The following is a 17052-nucleotide window of genomic DNA, read 5'->3' on the forward strand; positions in this document are numbered from 1 at the left end:
GTGGGTGCTGCCATGCTGAGTGGTGGTTTGGGCCTGGCAGGCACTGAGCCTCCTGAAGACCCAGAAGTGGACCGCGGGTCCCCTGGCATGAGTCCCAACTGTGCTCTACCACCGTCTGGAAAGCTGCTTTTCCCTGAGCCTTGACTGCCACGGTGGTGTGTCCAGATGATAGCTGTTCCCTTTATCCGGATACTCATATGGAACCTCGAATCCCAGAGCTGGGAGATCTGTCCCAACCTCCTTCGACTCTTGGTTACCCACAAAAGAATGAGGGCACCTCCGTTCTGCCAAGGCAGTGTGTGTGTGAGGGGCTGTCCCTGAAAGCGGGAGATTTCATTTGAGTGTTGTATTGCTGTGTGTTCTTAGGCAGGTTGTTTTCCCTCTCTGAACTGCCATCCTTCAAAGGAGGGTAGGTCCAGAGTGAGCTGTCATCATTGCGCTCCAGAAAGTTCTCTTGCTTGCTTATTTTCTTGCTAGATAACTTTAGGGTGATATTCCATGTAAAGGCAGAGGAGAGAGAATAAATCAGGGCGCTGTATAGCCTTCTCCACCAGGAGGGGGAAGAGGAGGAGGAGGAGGAGGAGGAGGTGTTTACGAAATGTACGGTAATGGGAGAAGCTGTTAATCAGCAATTACACGGAGGGCAGAGCCGAGCCACCATTGTCCCTACATTGGAGTGCAAGGGAAAAATGTCATTGGTATTGATTTTACAAAGCTTGTAATTGAGACTCGTTAAGGGCTTGTTGCTGCTTTCCTGGGGGTGGAGCAGGAGAGGAGGGCAGTGGGCAGCTCCAGGCCTGGGGCCTGGGTGGCCTGGTCAGCCGCGTGGTGCCGTGTGCGCTCGCGTGTGAGCGAGCGTGGGAAGGGGCTGCGGGTCAAGGGCAAGGCTGGGGAGCTGGAGCTGGCAGGCCGCTGCAGGCTTCGCACTTGGGCTGTTCACACGTCGTTATCACATTATCTTTTTAACTCTGGAGGGGGGCTAATTAAGTGAAGTAAATGAATCAGTGGGGAGGAGGGGACTGGCAAGGGGGAGGCCGGGAAGGAGCTTCCCTCGTCCTTCAGCTCACCTTCTCCTCTCCTCCAGCCCTGCCCTCCCTGCCCTCACCCTGCCCTCCCTCTGTGCCTCTCTTCCTCCCTCCGCTGGCTCCTCGCTTCCCTCTGCTCCCTCCTCCAGCTCTGCTCTCTCCTCTTCCCTGTCTTCCCGTGTTCTCTCTCCCACTCCTCTCCCTTGCTCTTCTGCTCTCTAGACAAGCAGGATGCCGGGTGCAGAATTCCATACCTTCCCACCCAGCCCGTCCTCCCCCAGAGAGTGGAGGGCGAGAAGGAGGCTGGGGTAATGGGTTCCCCATCCCTGGAAGCCAGGAGAGGCCAAGCCTTACAGATGCTGCCCTGATTCCCAGCACCCATTTGCCTAGGCACCACTGGGATGGCTAGAGTCCCACGGGATTTGCCTCCCATCACCATGGCAACCACCTCCAGCCATGGCCCTGGTACCCAAGAGGGGAACCACTGGGCTCCAGCCAACCTCTCCCCCCGCTCCCGCCCCATCAGCCTTTCTAAATAAACCCCAGTCTCAGGATAGCACAGCCTCTGGTCCAGTGGTCCAGTGCCCTAGACCTCCACCCAGGTCCCGGCTGCCTCCGCTTCAGCCAAGTTGTACCACACAGGCCGACCTGCGGCTTCGCGAACAGGTGGGGACGGAAGCCACAGCTGCGTGGGATCCCCAGCGCGGCCCTTGGTCCGCTCTCCCCTTCCCATCACCCCAAGTCTCGGTCCTCCCTCCCCATGCTCTACCCCCTCCACCTTCTTGGCAGTAATTAGGGCGTGATTGAAGTCGCTCTGCAGAGGGCTGCTGACACCCCTGTCTTCCCTGTAAACACGAGGAGATGAAAATAGACACTTGGCACTGCTGTGCGTGTCACTCGAAGATGCCTGTTGTCTCTTCCAGGGCAGTGCGAGGCTGGCTGTCATTTCCCTCTCCCGCTCAGTTGTTTGTGTGCCACTGTCAAAAGCCCCAAATCCACAGTCTTTTAGTATCAGGTTTCTGTCACTGATTTTTTTTTTAAAGTCATTTTTTTTCTAGAAGAAATACACAGAAATCATCTGAAACCTCCCCCCCCCCCACCCCTGTGGAGAGAGGAAAGGCATTTAGAATGTACGCATGCACACACACACACCAGCAACAACCTGCAAACAAGCCTTTTGATCCGTCACCATTAACTTTTAACACCTTCCAAAATAGGAGCGGGAAATATTAGTTGTACAGCTGGGATTTGTAGCTCTGGGACCTTCTGTGCGCTGAGCTCTGGCCTGGCCTGGCTGCCCAGCCCCTGGGTGCCCTCTGCTCCTAAAGGTGCCTGCTTTGTGTCCCTGGGGGCATGTGTAGGACTGGACACCTCCAGCACGGTGTGGCTCCATCTTGAACCCTGGGTGTTTGTATGTCTTACATTCACGGTTGTGCATCCAGATGCTAACTTTTCCAGGCGGACTCAGAGGAACTTAGAATAGCTTTGGAGGTTTCTAGAATTTTTCAGAAAGAAATCCTTAGAAGGCCTGTTTCTATCTAACCCAGTAAGTACTGAGTTCCTGGTTTATTCAGTGCCAGGGCAGAGACAAACCACGGCTTGTGTGTGTGTGTGGTGCTCTTGGTGGCTGATGGGAAATTGCTTTATCTTTGATCAGGTTTCCTGGGGAATGGAAAGCTTGATCTGTGCTGGGGTGTGCCCGTGGCTCACACCTGTGGTCCCAGCTACTCAGGAGGCTGAGATCAGAGGATCATAGTTCAAAGCCAGCCTGGGCAAGAAAATCCACCAATCGCTTATTTCCAATTAACTAGGGCTAGGAAGGTGGCTCAGTGGTAGAGCGCTTGCCTTGCATGCATGAGGCCCTGGGTTCGGTTCCCCAGCACCACATAAGCAAAAAGAAAAAAGCCAGAAGTGGCGCTGTGGCTCAAGTGGTAGAGCGCTAGCCTTGAGCTGAAGAGCTGAGGGACAGCGCCCAGGCCCAGAGTTCAGGTCCTACCACCGGACCAAAAAAAAAAGCTAGAAGTGGAGCTATGACTCAATTGGTAGAGTACCAGCCTTGAGTGAAAAAGCTAAAGGATGGCACCCAGGCCCAACACTCAAAAAACAAGAAAAAAGATAAAAGAAAAGGGAAAACTCCCCTGGGCTTCACCTTTATTGACATATTAGAGTCAGGGCAGTCACAGGTCCACACCTCCACATCCGTCTTTCTAAATGGACTGGGGAGTTACGTGTGTGTGCATGCTTGCCAGTCCTGGGGGCTTGAACTCAGGGCCTGGACACTGTCCCTGAGTTTTTTTCACTCAAGACTGGTGCTCTACCACTTGAGCCACAGCTCCACTCAAGGTTTTCTGGTGGTTCATTGGAGATGAGTCTCACAGATTTTCCTGCCCGGGCTGGCTGAGATCTCAGATCTCAGCTGGGATGGCAGGCGTGAGCCACCGGCTCCGGGCTCTTTTGAGTCACTTTTGAGGTGTCCTGGAGCCATTATGATTAGGAACTTCCCACCCCTCAAGGAGCGGCCCCAACTTCTGTGTTGAGAACAATCCTCTATTCCTAGGCCGTCAACGATGGCTTTTATTGCTGTTATTATTACTAATGATTAAATGTGGTGTTTTTTGTGGAACTGGGGATTAAGCGCAGGACCTGGGGCTCTACCCTTGAGCCCCGCCCCCCGCCCCCGCCCCCCCCCCCCCCCCCCCGTGGATTTCCCACCCATCTCACCACCACTCTCTCCTGCTCTCCCTCCTGGTCTACATCTTCATTGTGAGCTGCTTTGCAGGGCTGGAGTGTGGAGTCTATTTGTTTGGACTGTATCTGCCAATGCAGCAAAGAGGTGCCCGGAGCTGAGGGCTTGAGCCTGGTGCCTAAGCTTGAGGCTGCTGCTGGGCGTGGTAATCCCCGTTCTCAGGAGATGGACGCAGCAGGATCCTCGGGAGCAGGCCAAAGCACAAGATCCTATCTGAAAACAAAACAGGCAAAGAGGTCTGGGGCTGGGATGCAAGTCACAGAGGGTCTGCCCAGCAAGGATAAGGCTGAGTTCAAACCAGTTTCCTCCAAAGCAAACAGATTGGGACATGTTTGTTTTTGTTTCTTAATGGTATTTGGGTTTGAACTCAGGACCCCTTGTTCACAAAGGCTGGAGCCTGATGATTATTTTGGAGATGGAGTCTGGCAGAGTCTTAGCTGGCCAGGCTGGCTTCAAACTGCAATCCTCTAGCTCTCAGCCTCCTCAGTTGCTAGGATTGCAGGGATGAGCCGCCTGTTCCTGGCTTAGTGTGGTCAAGCAGGAGAGTGGAGAAGGAGAAAAAAAGAGATCTTGTCTCATAAAAAATGGAGGGGAGGGGGGGCACAGTTAGATTTCTGTCCCTGGCTTATTTCACATAGCACAGTATCTCCTCCCCCACCCCTCCATGACTGAAGGTTAATATTGTGTTGCATGGAAGGGACTGTCGCTGTGTTTGTCTGGCTCTCTCACAGCATACAACCAGGCTGTATTTGCTTTGGGCTGCTGTGAAGCTGGGTGTACAGACCCTAGCTCTGTGGGAGGTGTGTGTGTGCGTGTGTGCACGCACGCGTGTGCATGTGTGTGTGTGTGTGTGTGTGTGTGCACCACTACCGGAGCTTGAACTAAGCGCCTCAAACACTTGCATGGCTTTTTCACTCAAAGCTGGTCCTCTGCCGCTTGAGCCACAGCTCCACTTCTAGCTTTTTGCTGGTTATTTGGAGATAAGTGTCACACACTTTCCTGCTAGGGCTGGCTTTGAACCTCAGTCCTTAGATCTCAGCTTCCTGAGTGGCTAAGATGACAGGTGGGAGCCACCACCAGTCAGATATTCCTGTTTGTTGTTGTTGTTTTTCGGTTGTGGGGCTTGAACTCAGGGCCTGGGCGCTGTCCCTCAGCTCTTTTGCTCAAGGCTAGCACTCTACTGCTTTGAGCTGCAGCCCCACTTCCAGTTTTTTTGAGTGGTTACTTGGAAATAAGAATCTCATAGGGTCTTTCCTGCCCAGCCTGGCTTTGAACCGTGATCCTCAGATCTCAGCCTCCTGAGTATCTAGGATTACAGGCATGAGCCACCGGTGCCCAGCTTTTGCTATATTTTTTAAGCAACTGGTGTAGAAATAGTGTTTAAAACTGAAAAATTGTCTCTATAGCATCAAATGCTATAACACGGGGGAGAGAAAGGAGACTTCTGGGGTACAGTTTCGTGTGGGTGGCAGCCATAACCCTCCCCTTTGGGGAGAGTGGCCCGGAGGGGCCTGGACAGCACCCACAGTCCTGCCTCTTGCTCCTTCCACGTCCTCAAATGTGTGTGCTCCTGCCAGGCCTCTCCACGCCAGTCCAGAGACAAGTTCCTCCGAAGAAGTGGTTATACAAACAGAAGAATTAAGAGGAGGTGACAGGATGGGACTACAGCCAGGCCCTCCTTGCTCCTCCTGGCCTTTGAGTTGAGTTGACCCTCAGGACAGTCAGTAGTGCTGGCCGGGTGCTCATAGGCTCCCATCTTCTTTCTCATGGGCTCAGCTAGTCCATCTGTACAATGGGGTCAGGACTCAAGCTCTGTGCCCCTCCCTGGCAATCTTGGGGAGCCCCTGGCCGCAGGCTGTGTGCGTGTGCGTGAGTGCGCGTGCGTGTGCATAGCCATCCCCCTCCCCTGGCTCCCTGGCGGAAGGCAGGAAGGGATCTATGGGGCCCTGGGTTCCACGCCGTGGGTTTAATTACAGGTTTTCAGCCGCGGGCCGGTGGGCATGCCTTGGGAGGGGGGGGCGCTCCTCCGAAACCCTGTCATTTTCCCGCGTCTCAGGGCCTCTTCAAAGGGGGGCATCTAGACATTTTCTCCACAAGCCGCAGAGTGGACTGTCGCGGCCTCAGCGTGAACATAATGACAGCTGCGTTTTACAGCAAGCTGGGAGTGAATGGGTCCGACCGGCTTGTCTCCTGTCAGGAGAGTCATTATTATTTTTTTTTTGTCATTTGCTGACAGTTTGGGTTTCATATGTTTCTCCTTTTTTCTCTCTCTCTCCCTCTCCCTTTCCTCTTGCCTGGAAAAATGGCTAGGCATCTACGAGACGCCTGCGGGGACCATCCTGTACCACGCTCACTTAGACATCGAGGCCTTCACCATGGACCGGGAAGTGCGCAAAGTCAAGCAGAGCCTGGGCCTGAAGTTTGCCGAGCTGGTCTACATGGGTGGGTAGCACACCCCCCCTCCAGCCAGGCCTCCCCCCACCCCCAGCCGCAGGCTCCTCCCACCGCCAGGGGGGGGGCAGGGGAATGGAGGTTGGGAGGAGCCGAAGAGAGGATGCTGGTGAGGGAGGGGGGCGCAGGTTCATGGAGTGTCATTCGTGGGGCGTCAGGAGATGCTGACCCCACACACATGCACCTGTGGTGTGTCTGCCCGAGCCAGGCCGCCGTCCTCCCTTCTGCACGGGCCTCCGGCGCGTGCTGGGCGCTGGGCATGTGGGTGAGACTTGCCATCAACCACGGAGATGCTTGGGAGGGAATGTGGACCTTGTTCAGGGGACACGGCCAGGGGGACCTGGCTGGATCTGGCCCCGCATCAGGCTGTCCCCAGCTGTCCGGCAGACACCCCCCCAGTAGCTTTCAGCTCCAAATGGGCAGAGCCAGATTTTTCTTTTTGGGGTGTCAGTACCGAGGCTTGAACTCAGGACCTCACGCTTTCCCTTGGCTTTTTTCACTCAAGGCTGGCACCCTACCATTTGAGTCACAGCTCCACTTCGGGCTTTCTGGTGGTTCATTGCAGATAGAGTCTCACAGTTTCTTCCCCCACGGGCTTCAAACTTCCACCCTCAGATCTTGGCCTCCTGAGTAGCTAGGATGGCGCAAGCGTGAGCCACCCGTGCCCATCTGGAAGCCGGATCGTGACCATAAAGCAGCTGGGGGTGGCAATGAATAGAACAACTGTGGCTGACATTAGACCCCACGCGGGTGCCCCCCCCTTGCAGGCAGGCAGACTGACTTTCAGACCTGCGCACTGTCACCAAGCTGGGGCTCAGGAGCCCGGGCCAACCCAGCCTGCTGCCTGGCTTTTTCTTTTTTGTCAGTCACAGGTCTTGAACTCTAGGCCTGAGCTCTGTCCCTCAGCTCTTCAGCTCAAAACAAGCGCTCTACCACTTGAGCCACAGTGGTTTACTGATGGTTCACTGGAGATAAGAGTCTCATGGACTTTCCTGCCCAGGCTGGCTTTGAACCGTGATCCTCAGATCTCAGCCTCCTGAGTAGCTAGGATGACAGGCGTGAGCCACTGATGCCTAGCTATTTTTCCATATTTAAATAGTTGGTGGGGGGGCCCTCATGACACATGGAAAGTTCTATGAAATTCACATGTTCAGTGTCCACAAATACTCGCAGTGGGGCGCAGCTATGTGTATGTGTGTGATCCGGGGCCACTCGCCTGCAGCAGGGACAGAGCTGTTTCTTTTCTTTTTTTTTTTTTTTTGCCAGTTGTGGGGCCTGAACTCTGGCCTGGGCGCTGTCCCTCAGCTCTTCGGCTCAAGGCTAGCGCTCTACCACTTGAGCCACAGCGCCACTTCTGGCTTTTTTTCCTGATAATGTGGTGCTGAGGAATCGAACCCAGAGCCTCATGCATGCAAGGCAAGCACTCTACCACTGAGCCACCTTCCCAGCCCAGACAGAGCAATTCTAGAGAGGCGGCAATGGGTGACCATTGGCCGGCCACTTGCAGATGTTTTCTGACCCCCTTTCTGTCATTCACATGTCACAGGTCATGCACATTCACAGGTCAGGCTTCTGCCTGGAGCTGACCTTGACCCCTGGTGCTGGGGGTGGGGCCTCCCCTCCCCCTCCCCCTCCCTCTCCACCTATTGGCTGCCGTTGTTCCCACAGCTTTGAAGCTGAAGGAGGGAGAGCCCTGCTCTCCTGCCAGGTACAGACAGGTGCTTAAATACCATTGTCTCCCGCCGGCTCTGGAGGCTCCGCCTCACTGCTGAGAGGTAGATTCTGGTTACAAAGTGGAAGACCTAGCAGGGCGCTCAGGAGATGGCGGGGTGGGCGGGCCGAGGGAGGCGGGCCGGGGGAGGTGGGCAGGGGGCTTCATCTGATGGGGGCAATGGTTGTGACTTCCTTTGTTCTCTGGCAGCCAGTCCGACCCAAGACTGAGCACCTAATGGGTATTATGTAATCGTAGCTGCACAGAGAGGCAGGGAAACTGAGGCCCAGGCAGGCAAAGATAATCATCCTGTGCCTCAGGGCTGATAAGCTGCCATGGCTTTTGAGCCCAGGAGAAGCCAGTTTCAGTGGCCAAGTTCTTGGTCACTCCAGCAGATCCTGGCAGGGCCATTAGCCAGGAGTTGTGCAGAGCCTTGGCCTCTGACAGGGGAGCCCTGGGCGCCCCGTCCCAGTGGGGCAGGCATGGCACCTCTCTGCAGCCTGGGTTGAATCGCTGCTCTGCCAGTCTGTGCCAAGCCCTCAAAATCCCAAAATGAGACACAGCGATTAAGAGATTTAGAAGGAAACAGAACTGGGGGGGGGGGGGGGGCTGGTCTGACCCCACAGTTGTTGCTAGTGCTCCATTTGTGCCGGCCCCCCGTCCCCAGACATCAAGGCCACCTCCAGCTCCCCACAGGCCACTCGAGGGGACCTCGGCCCGAGACGTGCATGCTGCAGACCATGGGGTCTTGCCCTCACAGGGCCTTGGGCTTCTCCTGTGAAGAATGAGTTTGCCACCCAGGGCTCACACCTGTAATCCCAGCTACTCAGGAGGCCAATAGCTAGAGGGTAATGGTCAAAGCCAGCCTGGGCAGAAAAGTCCCCAAGGGTCTTATCTCCACTAAAGCAGCAAAAAGTAGGACATGGAGCTGTGGCTCAAGTGGTAGGATGCCAGCCTTGAGCCAAAAAGCCAAATGAGAGCATGAGGCCCTGAGTTCAAGGCCAGGACTAGGAAGACTAAAGGCTGCGTTCTACCCACAGCACATGTCGTGAGAGTTCAGTGCGTGAATATTAGTCACCGGACTGAGGCCCTGCTAGGGTTCCTCGTGTGAAGGCAGGAGACAGGGCCTGGGCTCTGGCTGGGTTTATGGTCGTGGTCAAGTTTATTTCCTTCCTGAGCTTTATTTCTCCTTTTGGAGAAACTAAATTAAAAAGCCTCAGGTCAACAACCTACCGGAGTCCCTTCGCTAGCCTGCCTGGCGGCCCTGGTAGAGAACCCGCCATTCAGCCACCGCTCCTGACCTGCAGCTGGCCCCGCCTCGCTCCCAGCTGCCTCCCTCCCTGCCTCCCGTGTGTCTAGTTGGCTTTCTCTCCATCTTCTCCCCCATTCCTAGACTCTTAGCCTGACCAAGGGGTTTGTTCCATTGGACTCCATCCTCCTGAGCAGTGTGCAGGCTCAGCATGGCAGGATCCTGGGGCGGGGGGGGGGGGGTCTCATTTAGGGGGACGCAGCTCCCCTTCTCTCCCTTTCAGTGTCTTCAGCAGGCATCACATACAACCTGTACAGGTTGACTGGCGGGGAGCTTCCCTGGGCCTCGCAGCGTGGCCCATGCCCTGCCCCCCATGCAGCAGGATTCCGGGTGCCCCCCCCCACCCCACCCCCCCCCCGCCAGGCTCAGGTCCCCCTCCTGGGCTGGAAACCTGAGCCCAGGACCTCTGTGGGGTAAGGCAGGAGATGGGGAGATAAAATCAGGCCAGGGTTCCACCATGACCTCAGCGACCTCCCCTACCTCCTGCGCTGTCTGCTGTCTTCCATCCGGAGAACTTAAATGGGGTAATTATCCCAAGGAGATAGATAGCCAAGCCCAGGACACTGGGGGCCGGGCAGGGGACACTGGGAAACATCAGTGCCCCCCCCCCACACCAGGGTGCGGGCTGTGTGGGAAAGGCCCCTGGCTGGTCTTCATCGGTGGTCTTGCTGTGTAGCTTTACACAGGTTTTTTTTTCCTCTGTGGGCCATGCTGTCCCCACTGGAAACAAAGGCTCAGAGCTTTGCGTGCATTCTGTGAGTGCAGGGACCTCATCGCGGAAGGGGGGAAACTGAGTCACGGGGTTCTGTCACAGGTCAGGATGGGTAAGGACACAACCTATTCTCTCCCTGATTAGCTCTCCCCCCCTCCGAGAGCCACTCACTCTGGCCTGGGCCTCAAACAATGGCCACAGCCCTTTATCAGCACCAGGGATCAGGCACCATCTGGCCCACAGCTGCCCAGGTGGGCTCACCTTCTCAGATCTGTTTCAGAGAAACCCTATGCCTGCACCCGCCCTCCCCCAGCCTGGCCTTGGCCACCTGCCTGTGCTGGGGAGGAGACCTGGCGTCCCTGGCTGGCTCCCCCGACACCCCAGCCCTTAAGGGCTAGCAGGGAGAAAGGGAAAAAAGGGGGAGATCACTACCCCCCCCCCCCCAGGACAGAGTCTGAGGTTTCTTCTTGGGCTGTTGAGGAGGAGGAGGAACAAAAAGCCGAGCTCGTGCATGTAGCGATGCCTTATGCCCATTTGAAATATTAGTGTGCAGATCCCAGGCCAGTGATTGTCCAGGCCTGCCAGGACGCCAGTTCATGCTCGCCGGGTGGTAGGGCTCCACACTCAGTGCTCTTTGGTCATGCCAACTCAGCAGACGGGGGGAGAAACAGGCACAGAGAGGCGAAAGCCACACATGACCAGAAATCGCCACCCAGCAACTACCTTGACTCCAATAACATCTGCCTAAGTCCTGCTGCCATCTGCCTTCTCCGATGAAGGTCAGAGCCTGCTCCCCCCCACTCCTGTCCCCCCCCAGGCTAGGCCCAGGGTCCTGTGACCAGTGTGGCTGTCCTTGAATGTGGCAGGAGCCAGTTGGCCACACTTTCTCTGGACAGTGACAGAGGCCATCCTACCCACAGCCTCCATGTTCCCCAACTCCGCAGGGACACCCCGAGCCACAGCTCTAGGCTGTGACGGGCTGAGCCCCCGGGGTGCCCCTCCGGTGCCCCCAGCCTCCTGTGCTCTGGCAGACAGCAGATCCTCCCCCGTGACCTCTTGCTTCTTTGCCGCAGGTTTCTGGCACAGCCCCGAGTGTGAATTCGTGCGCCACTGCATTGCCAAGTCCCAGGAGCGCGTGGAGGGGAAGGTGCAGGTGTCTGTCTTCAAGGGCCAGGTGTACATCCTGGGCCGAGAGTCCCCGCTGTCTCTCTACAATGAGGAGCTGGTGAGGTAGGGTCCCACCCCGGCCTGGCCCCAGCAGGGCGCATGGCCACGTATCCACGGTCCCCTCTGATGGAAACGCGCGTTCCTCATGAGTCCTGCTGGGGGAAGATGGACATAAGGGAAGGTACCCAGGTGCTGTTCTTCCTAGCTACTCAGGAGGCTGAGAGCTGAGGATTGAGGTTCAAAGGCAGCCCAGGCAGGAAAGATCATCAGACTTTCTGGTGGTTCATCTCCAATGAACCACCAGAAAGCCACAAGTGGAGCTGTGGCTCAAAGTGGTAGAGTGCTAGCCCTGAGCAAAAGAGCTCAGGAACAACACCCAGGCCTTGAGTTCAAGCTCCACAACCAGCAACAAAATAATAATAAAACCTATGGCTCAAGTGGTAGAGCATCAGCCTTGAGCAAAAAAGCTAAGGGACAGCGCCCAGTCCCTGGGTTCAAGGCCAGGACTGGCACCAATTTAAAAAAAAAGAATTAGAAAAGGTAGCAGTGGGCTGCAAGAAGGACAGGACACCCTGACTGCATACAATACTTGGGAATTTGGGGAGCACTTGGCGTGACTCCCTTGCCATTTAAACCACAGCAGGGGTGGAACAAGTCGGGGGGGGGCAGGGAGTGCTGGAAGGGTCTGGAAGAGCCCAGACACTGTCAGACCAAGGGCCGGGAGAGGCTGCGGGCCAGAGTGATGTGCCGAGGCCAGATCTTAGGGGAAGGCGCTCCTGGCAGGTGCCCAGAATGCGTCTGCAGGAGTGGCTGCCATGGAGGGTGGACATGGCATCCATGTGAGGGACCCAGGGACCGGACCAGAAGAAGCAAACGGGTTCTGTGCACTCTGAGTTTACACAAAAGAGCTTGCCAGGTCACTCTGGGGTCTTTTTTTGGAGGGGTGAACAACTGGGTAGCCGGTAGTGAGCACTGAGAGGGGAGTCCCAACCCTCTTCCACGGCCACAATGCTGGGGCGGAGCCCCAGGGCCTCCTGGACCCCCCGGCGAGCCCTGGGCCCCGGAGCTTGCACCCCAGCCCTAAGACAATGTGGGGAACACTATTCATTTGGGCGTAGCTAGCTTGAGCAGGGATTTTCTTTGGACCAGCCTGGAATAGCTGTATGAGCCCTGGGCGTGTGGGGCCAGGGTTGGGGAGAAATGAGGTCTGGAGATGTTGGAGGGTCACAGGAGGCCCTGGGCTGAAGCCAGGAGTCAGGGACAAGCTTTCCAGAACTTCCCTGTGGAGGGGCCTTGAGGAGACCACCATACACACACACACACCCCAAGAAGCCAGGCCTTTCCTGGGGGCTTGGGGGGCGGGCAGCCCCTGCTAACACAGACTCCAGTCCCAGCCAGCTCAGCCTGGGGCCGGCTCTGCCCTCCCGGGAGCCGGTGGCAATTGAAGGACGAGTTTTGTTTGGCAGTCAATATTATTCCCCCCCCTTCCCCTTCTCTTTGCCATGTTGAGTTTCTCGGTCGTCCCCCCCCCCCCCCCGACTTCAATCTTTCTAAACACTTTATAAGCCATAAATATAACCGAATCAGTTTAGATCAGTCGGGGTAAATGTCAAATTATCTTCTCTCTTTCTCTCTCTCGCACTTTCTTTCCTCCCCCTCAAAATCAACAGCCTCTAATAATCTGTCCAACCCTTCATTAAGTCTCAAGGTCTCACTTGGGGAGATTAAATGAATAAAGTAAAAAGGGAAAGGGGAGAAAAAAAAAAGAGAGAGGGAAAAAAAAGCAGAAGCATTTATTCTCACTGTGTCCCCAACCATTTCCCTTTTCTTTTTGATTTCTACATCGCTGACTTGAAAGCCTTTGACTGACAGCCTCGCGGGGACCAGCGAGGCAGCCGTGAGAGGTAGTAGGGCTGAAATGCCGCGGCGCAGTAGGTAGAAAGTAACGTAATTATAGAGCAGGTCAGAGCCACTCCAATGAACAAAAATAAAAGCACAGAGGTTTTCGGGAGACCGTCAGGGGAGGTGGGGGAAAAAAATCATTGTAAACTCCTTTTCCATCTTCCCCCCCATACACACACACACACATGCACCCCACCCCAAACCACGATTTTAAAAAAGAAACACCTCTTGGGTCTCTCCTGCTGGAACAAGTCTGTTGCTAATGGGATCCCTCTTGGAATGGGGCAGTGCTTTTTGGTTTGGTTTGGTTGCGTGTGCGAGTGTGTGCGCGTGTACGTGCGTGCACACACACACCAGTGCTGAGCCTTGAACTTGAGCCCCGAGTGAGTGCTGTACCAGGTGAGGAAGGCTGGCGTTCTTCCTCTTGAGCCACAACTCCACTTTGGGCTTTTTTTGCTGGTTCATTGGAGATAAGAGTTTGACAGACTGCCCAGGCTGGCTTTGGCCTGTGATCCTCAGAGCTCAACCTCCTGAGTGGCCAGGATGACGGGCAGGACCGCAGCATCTGGAGGGAAGTTTGTTTTGAATTGTGAAAGAGGCAAAGGACAAATAGATACACAGGGCTGGCGAGGGGGAGGCCGGCCTCCTGCTTTCTCTCTGGGTTTCCCCAAAGCCTGCAGTTTGGGGTGTCAGGCTAATCCTGTGCACCCACAAGCCCCATCTACTCTCTCTGGGGGAGCACGCTGGTGGCGGTCAGCTCCGGTCACTCCCGCATCTGAGGGAAGCAAGATGGAGGCAGGCAGGGAACTGGTCAAGGAGAGGCCTGGCCTGCCAGTGGCTTGGTGAGATGCCCTGCGCCAGCTCCAAGTCTGCGGAAGGGCAGGGCAGGCAGGGCAGGCAGGGTAGATGACGCCACAGTCCCCAGAGCACGGCGCGCCCCAGGAGCCCCGTCTCCTGCCTTCACCTTGCAGAAGAAGGCCCTTCCCTCCCTCCCTCACTCCTTCCCTTCCTCCCTCCCTTCCTTTCTTCTTTCTCTCTCTTTTTGTCGTGGGTCTTGAACTCTGGGCCCGGGCGCTGTCCCTCAGCTCTTCAGCTCAAGGCAAGCGCTCTACCACTTGAGCCACAGCGCCACTTCCAGTTTTCAAGTGGTTTATTGGAGATAAGAGTTTCACGCCCTTCCTGCCCAGGGTAGCTTTGAACCGTGGTCCTCAGATCTCAGCCTCCTGAGTAGCTAGGATGACAGGCATGAGCCACCAGCACCCGGCTTCTTTCTTTCTTGTGCCGGTACTGGGACTTGAACTCAGAGCCTGGTCATTGTCTCCCTTAGTTTTTTCACTCAAAACTAGCACTTTACCACCTGAGCCACAGCTTCATTTCTGGTTTTTGCTGGCTAATTGGAAATAAGAGTGTCACAGACTCTTCTGCTGGGCTGGCTTCAAACCTTGATCCATCACCTCAGCCTCCTGAGCAGCTGGGATTCCAGGTGTGAGCCACCATGCCGGCTTGGAGAAGGCTTCTGTGGGAAGCAGGCCACCTCCTTGTCATTGTGCACACAGGGGAGCAAGGGCAGACTCCAAGTGGGACAGGACGGGCGTCTTGGCTTCCAGGGTCCTCAGGGCAGATGGGAGCATCTGACGCCCGGGCGCAGCATGCTGGGGCGGCACGCAGGGTAGGCCTGTCTCCTTGTTTCCCCTGCCTGGCGCGTCTGGCCTGGGCCGATGGATGGTGTCGTGATCGTGGGTGCTGCCGCTGACACGGCTTTTTTTTTTTTTCTTTAATGTTCGTTGTGGGGCTTGGACTCTGGGCCTGGGCACTGTCCCTCAGCTCTTCAGCTCAAGGCAAGCGCTCTACCACTTGAGCCACAACGCCACTCCCAGTTTTCTAGTGGTTTATTGGAGACAAGAGTCTCACGGACTTTCCTGTCCGGGCTGGCTTTGAACTGTGATCCTCAGATCTCAGCCTCCTGAGTAGCTAGGATGACAGGCGTGAGCCACCGGCGCCCGGCTGGCCCGGCTTTCTGTGTGGGGTGGATGGTGACTCAGGGAACAGCCACAGCGCGCCTGCCCTGGGCTCCAGTGGCTGCTGTGTTTGGCGGGGCTGTGGGGTGGGAGGGCGGCGGCGGCGGCGGCAGGACGGGGACTGCAGATCGCTGCCTGGCTCACATGAACGAGGAGAGAGGACTCCGTGGGGACGAGCGCGCTGTCCATCAAACGCGGGCCGCAGCCCAGGGCTCAGGCCGCGCCAGTGCGCACAGGCCGCGGGCCCACAGCCTGCCTTCCAGGGCAGAGCCAGCTCCCGTGTGAGCTCTGTGGGGGTGGCAGGCCGGGGCTCGCAGTGGGGACTCGGTGGGGTCAGTGCCTGTGGCCCCCCAGAGGGAGAGAAGGGCCAAGACCCGGCTCCCAGCTCTGCTCTCCCCCCCCCCCCCCCCCCCCCAGCATGAACGTGCAGGGCGACTACGAGCCCATGGACGCCACCGGCTTCATCAACATCAACTCCCTCAGGTGAGACCCGGCCGCCCCGCCTGGGCCGCAGGCCGCCCCGCCCGGTGCACCCCCAGGGCCACAGGGGGAGGGCTGAGTTCAAACCCCGTCTCTGCGGTAGCCTCTCAGACCCCTTCAGGAGCTCAGAGAGCCACCTGTGGGGTCGAGAAGGTTCCAGAAGAGCCTATGGGAATGGAACACAGGACCCTGAGAAGTTGGTCAAGATGAGTCTGTCCAGTTCTGGGTCCTCCATCACCAACCAACAACCTTCTCCTGAGGGTTCGGGTCAGGAAGGGGGTGGCGGGCTCTCTCTCCCCAGCAACTTGCCTTGGGTCCGGAGGCAGCCATCCCTGCGTGACCCCTCAGGCCTCTTCCCTCTCCACAGCCACCTCCACCTCCCGGCCTCCCGCACCCTCCATCTGTATTGTATGACTCTATTAAACCCTTTTAAACGGCCCGAACGCACAACGCTCATAATGGCCTCTGCTCATCTCCCATCGCCGGCTACATGCTTTGTCTCCAACAATGACAATGCCCCCCCCCCCCCATAAATTAATTACATCGCCCTGATTGGAGGGCAGGAGGAGGGCCAGGAAGGGAGAAGGGTTAGAAGAAAAAAGACAACTTCGCACACATCCTAACCAACAGCTGCCCTCCTCACCCACCACACAGGCCCGGCCTGAATTAATTGAAGAGTGAGCGTGTTGTTATTGTACATTTACATTTTCCTTTGTTTTCCCGGTGGTTTACAGGCTGAAGGAGTACCATCGCCTCCAGAGCAAGGTCACCACCAAATAGACCGGCCCACAATGAAGACCTGAAGCCTCCTCTCCCCTCACCTCTCCCCGCACAGGCACTGATTGTTGTTGTGATAATTCGTAATTGTGACTTGTTCTTCCCGCCTGGCATTTGTTCCTGCAGCTTGCAGAGGTCATTTCCCCCCCCTCCCCACCGCCACCCCAGGGTGGGGGCAGCTGCCTTGGGGAGCTGTTGAAAAAAGACAATTAAAAGAAAATGCATTAGTCTTTTGTTTCTTTATTTCTGCCGAGGTGTGTGAGTGTGTGCTCACGCTCTTGTTAGCCTGACCTCTGTGGTTTCCTAGGAGCTTGAAGGCCACCCTTTGCACAGCGAATCCTGACACTCCTGGAATTCTGTCACCCTAATGGCCCACTGTAGCAGGCATGTGCCGGGAAAGCCAGAGAGGTTTGGTACCAGGCCCACCCCGAGTCCACCAGGGACCCTCTGGATATGGCTGCCATGCTGATCACATCACACTGCTTCACACCTGAGTGGCTTTAACAGCAGCCTAAATTAGCAAGGGAGTCTGGCTCACACCTGTAATCCCTGCTACTCAGAAGGCTGCAATCTGAGGATCAAGGCTCGAAGCCAGCCCAGGTAGGAAAGTCCATGCATGAGACTCATCTATAATTAACCACCAAAAAGGCTGGAAGTGGAGCAGTGGTTCAAGTGATAGAGTACCCAGGTCCTGAGTTCAAGCCCCAATACCACCATTAAAAAAATTATGAAGGGGCTGGGAAGGTGGCTCAGT

General features: G+C 56.3%; 1 protein-coding gene across 2 annotated transcripts in view; it reads left to right on the plus strand.

Moving 5' to 3' along the window:
* Positions 1 to 16525, plus strand: part of Ass1 (argininosuccinate synthase 1) — a 51771-nt gene extending 35246 nt beyond the window's left edge. For both annotated transcript variants that reach the window (XM_042681033.1, XM_042681036.1), the window contains exons 13-16: positions 6082 to 6213; positions 11028 to 11184; positions 15459 to 15524; positions 16256 to 16525. In XM_042681033.1, coding sequence (XP_042536967.1) covers positions 6082 to 6213; positions 11028 to 11184; positions 15459 to 15524; positions 16256 to 16301 — 401 coding nt within the window. In that variant the 3' untranslated portion in view covers positions 16302 to 16525. The remainder of the gene's footprint in view (positions 1 to 6081; positions 6214 to 11027; positions 11185 to 15458; positions 15525 to 16255) is intronic.
* The last annotated feature ends 527 nt before the right edge of the window (positions 16526 to 17052 follow it).

The sequence above is a fragment of the Dipodomys spectabilis genome, unplaced genomic scaffold (assembly GCF_019054845.1).
Source record: "Dipodomys spectabilis isolate Male_0828 unplaced genomic scaffold, ASM1905484v1 ptg000067l, whole genome shotgun sequence".
Taxonomy (NCBI): domain Eukaryota; kingdom Metazoa; phylum Chordata; class Mammalia; order Rodentia; family Heteromyidae; genus Dipodomys; species Dipodomys spectabilis.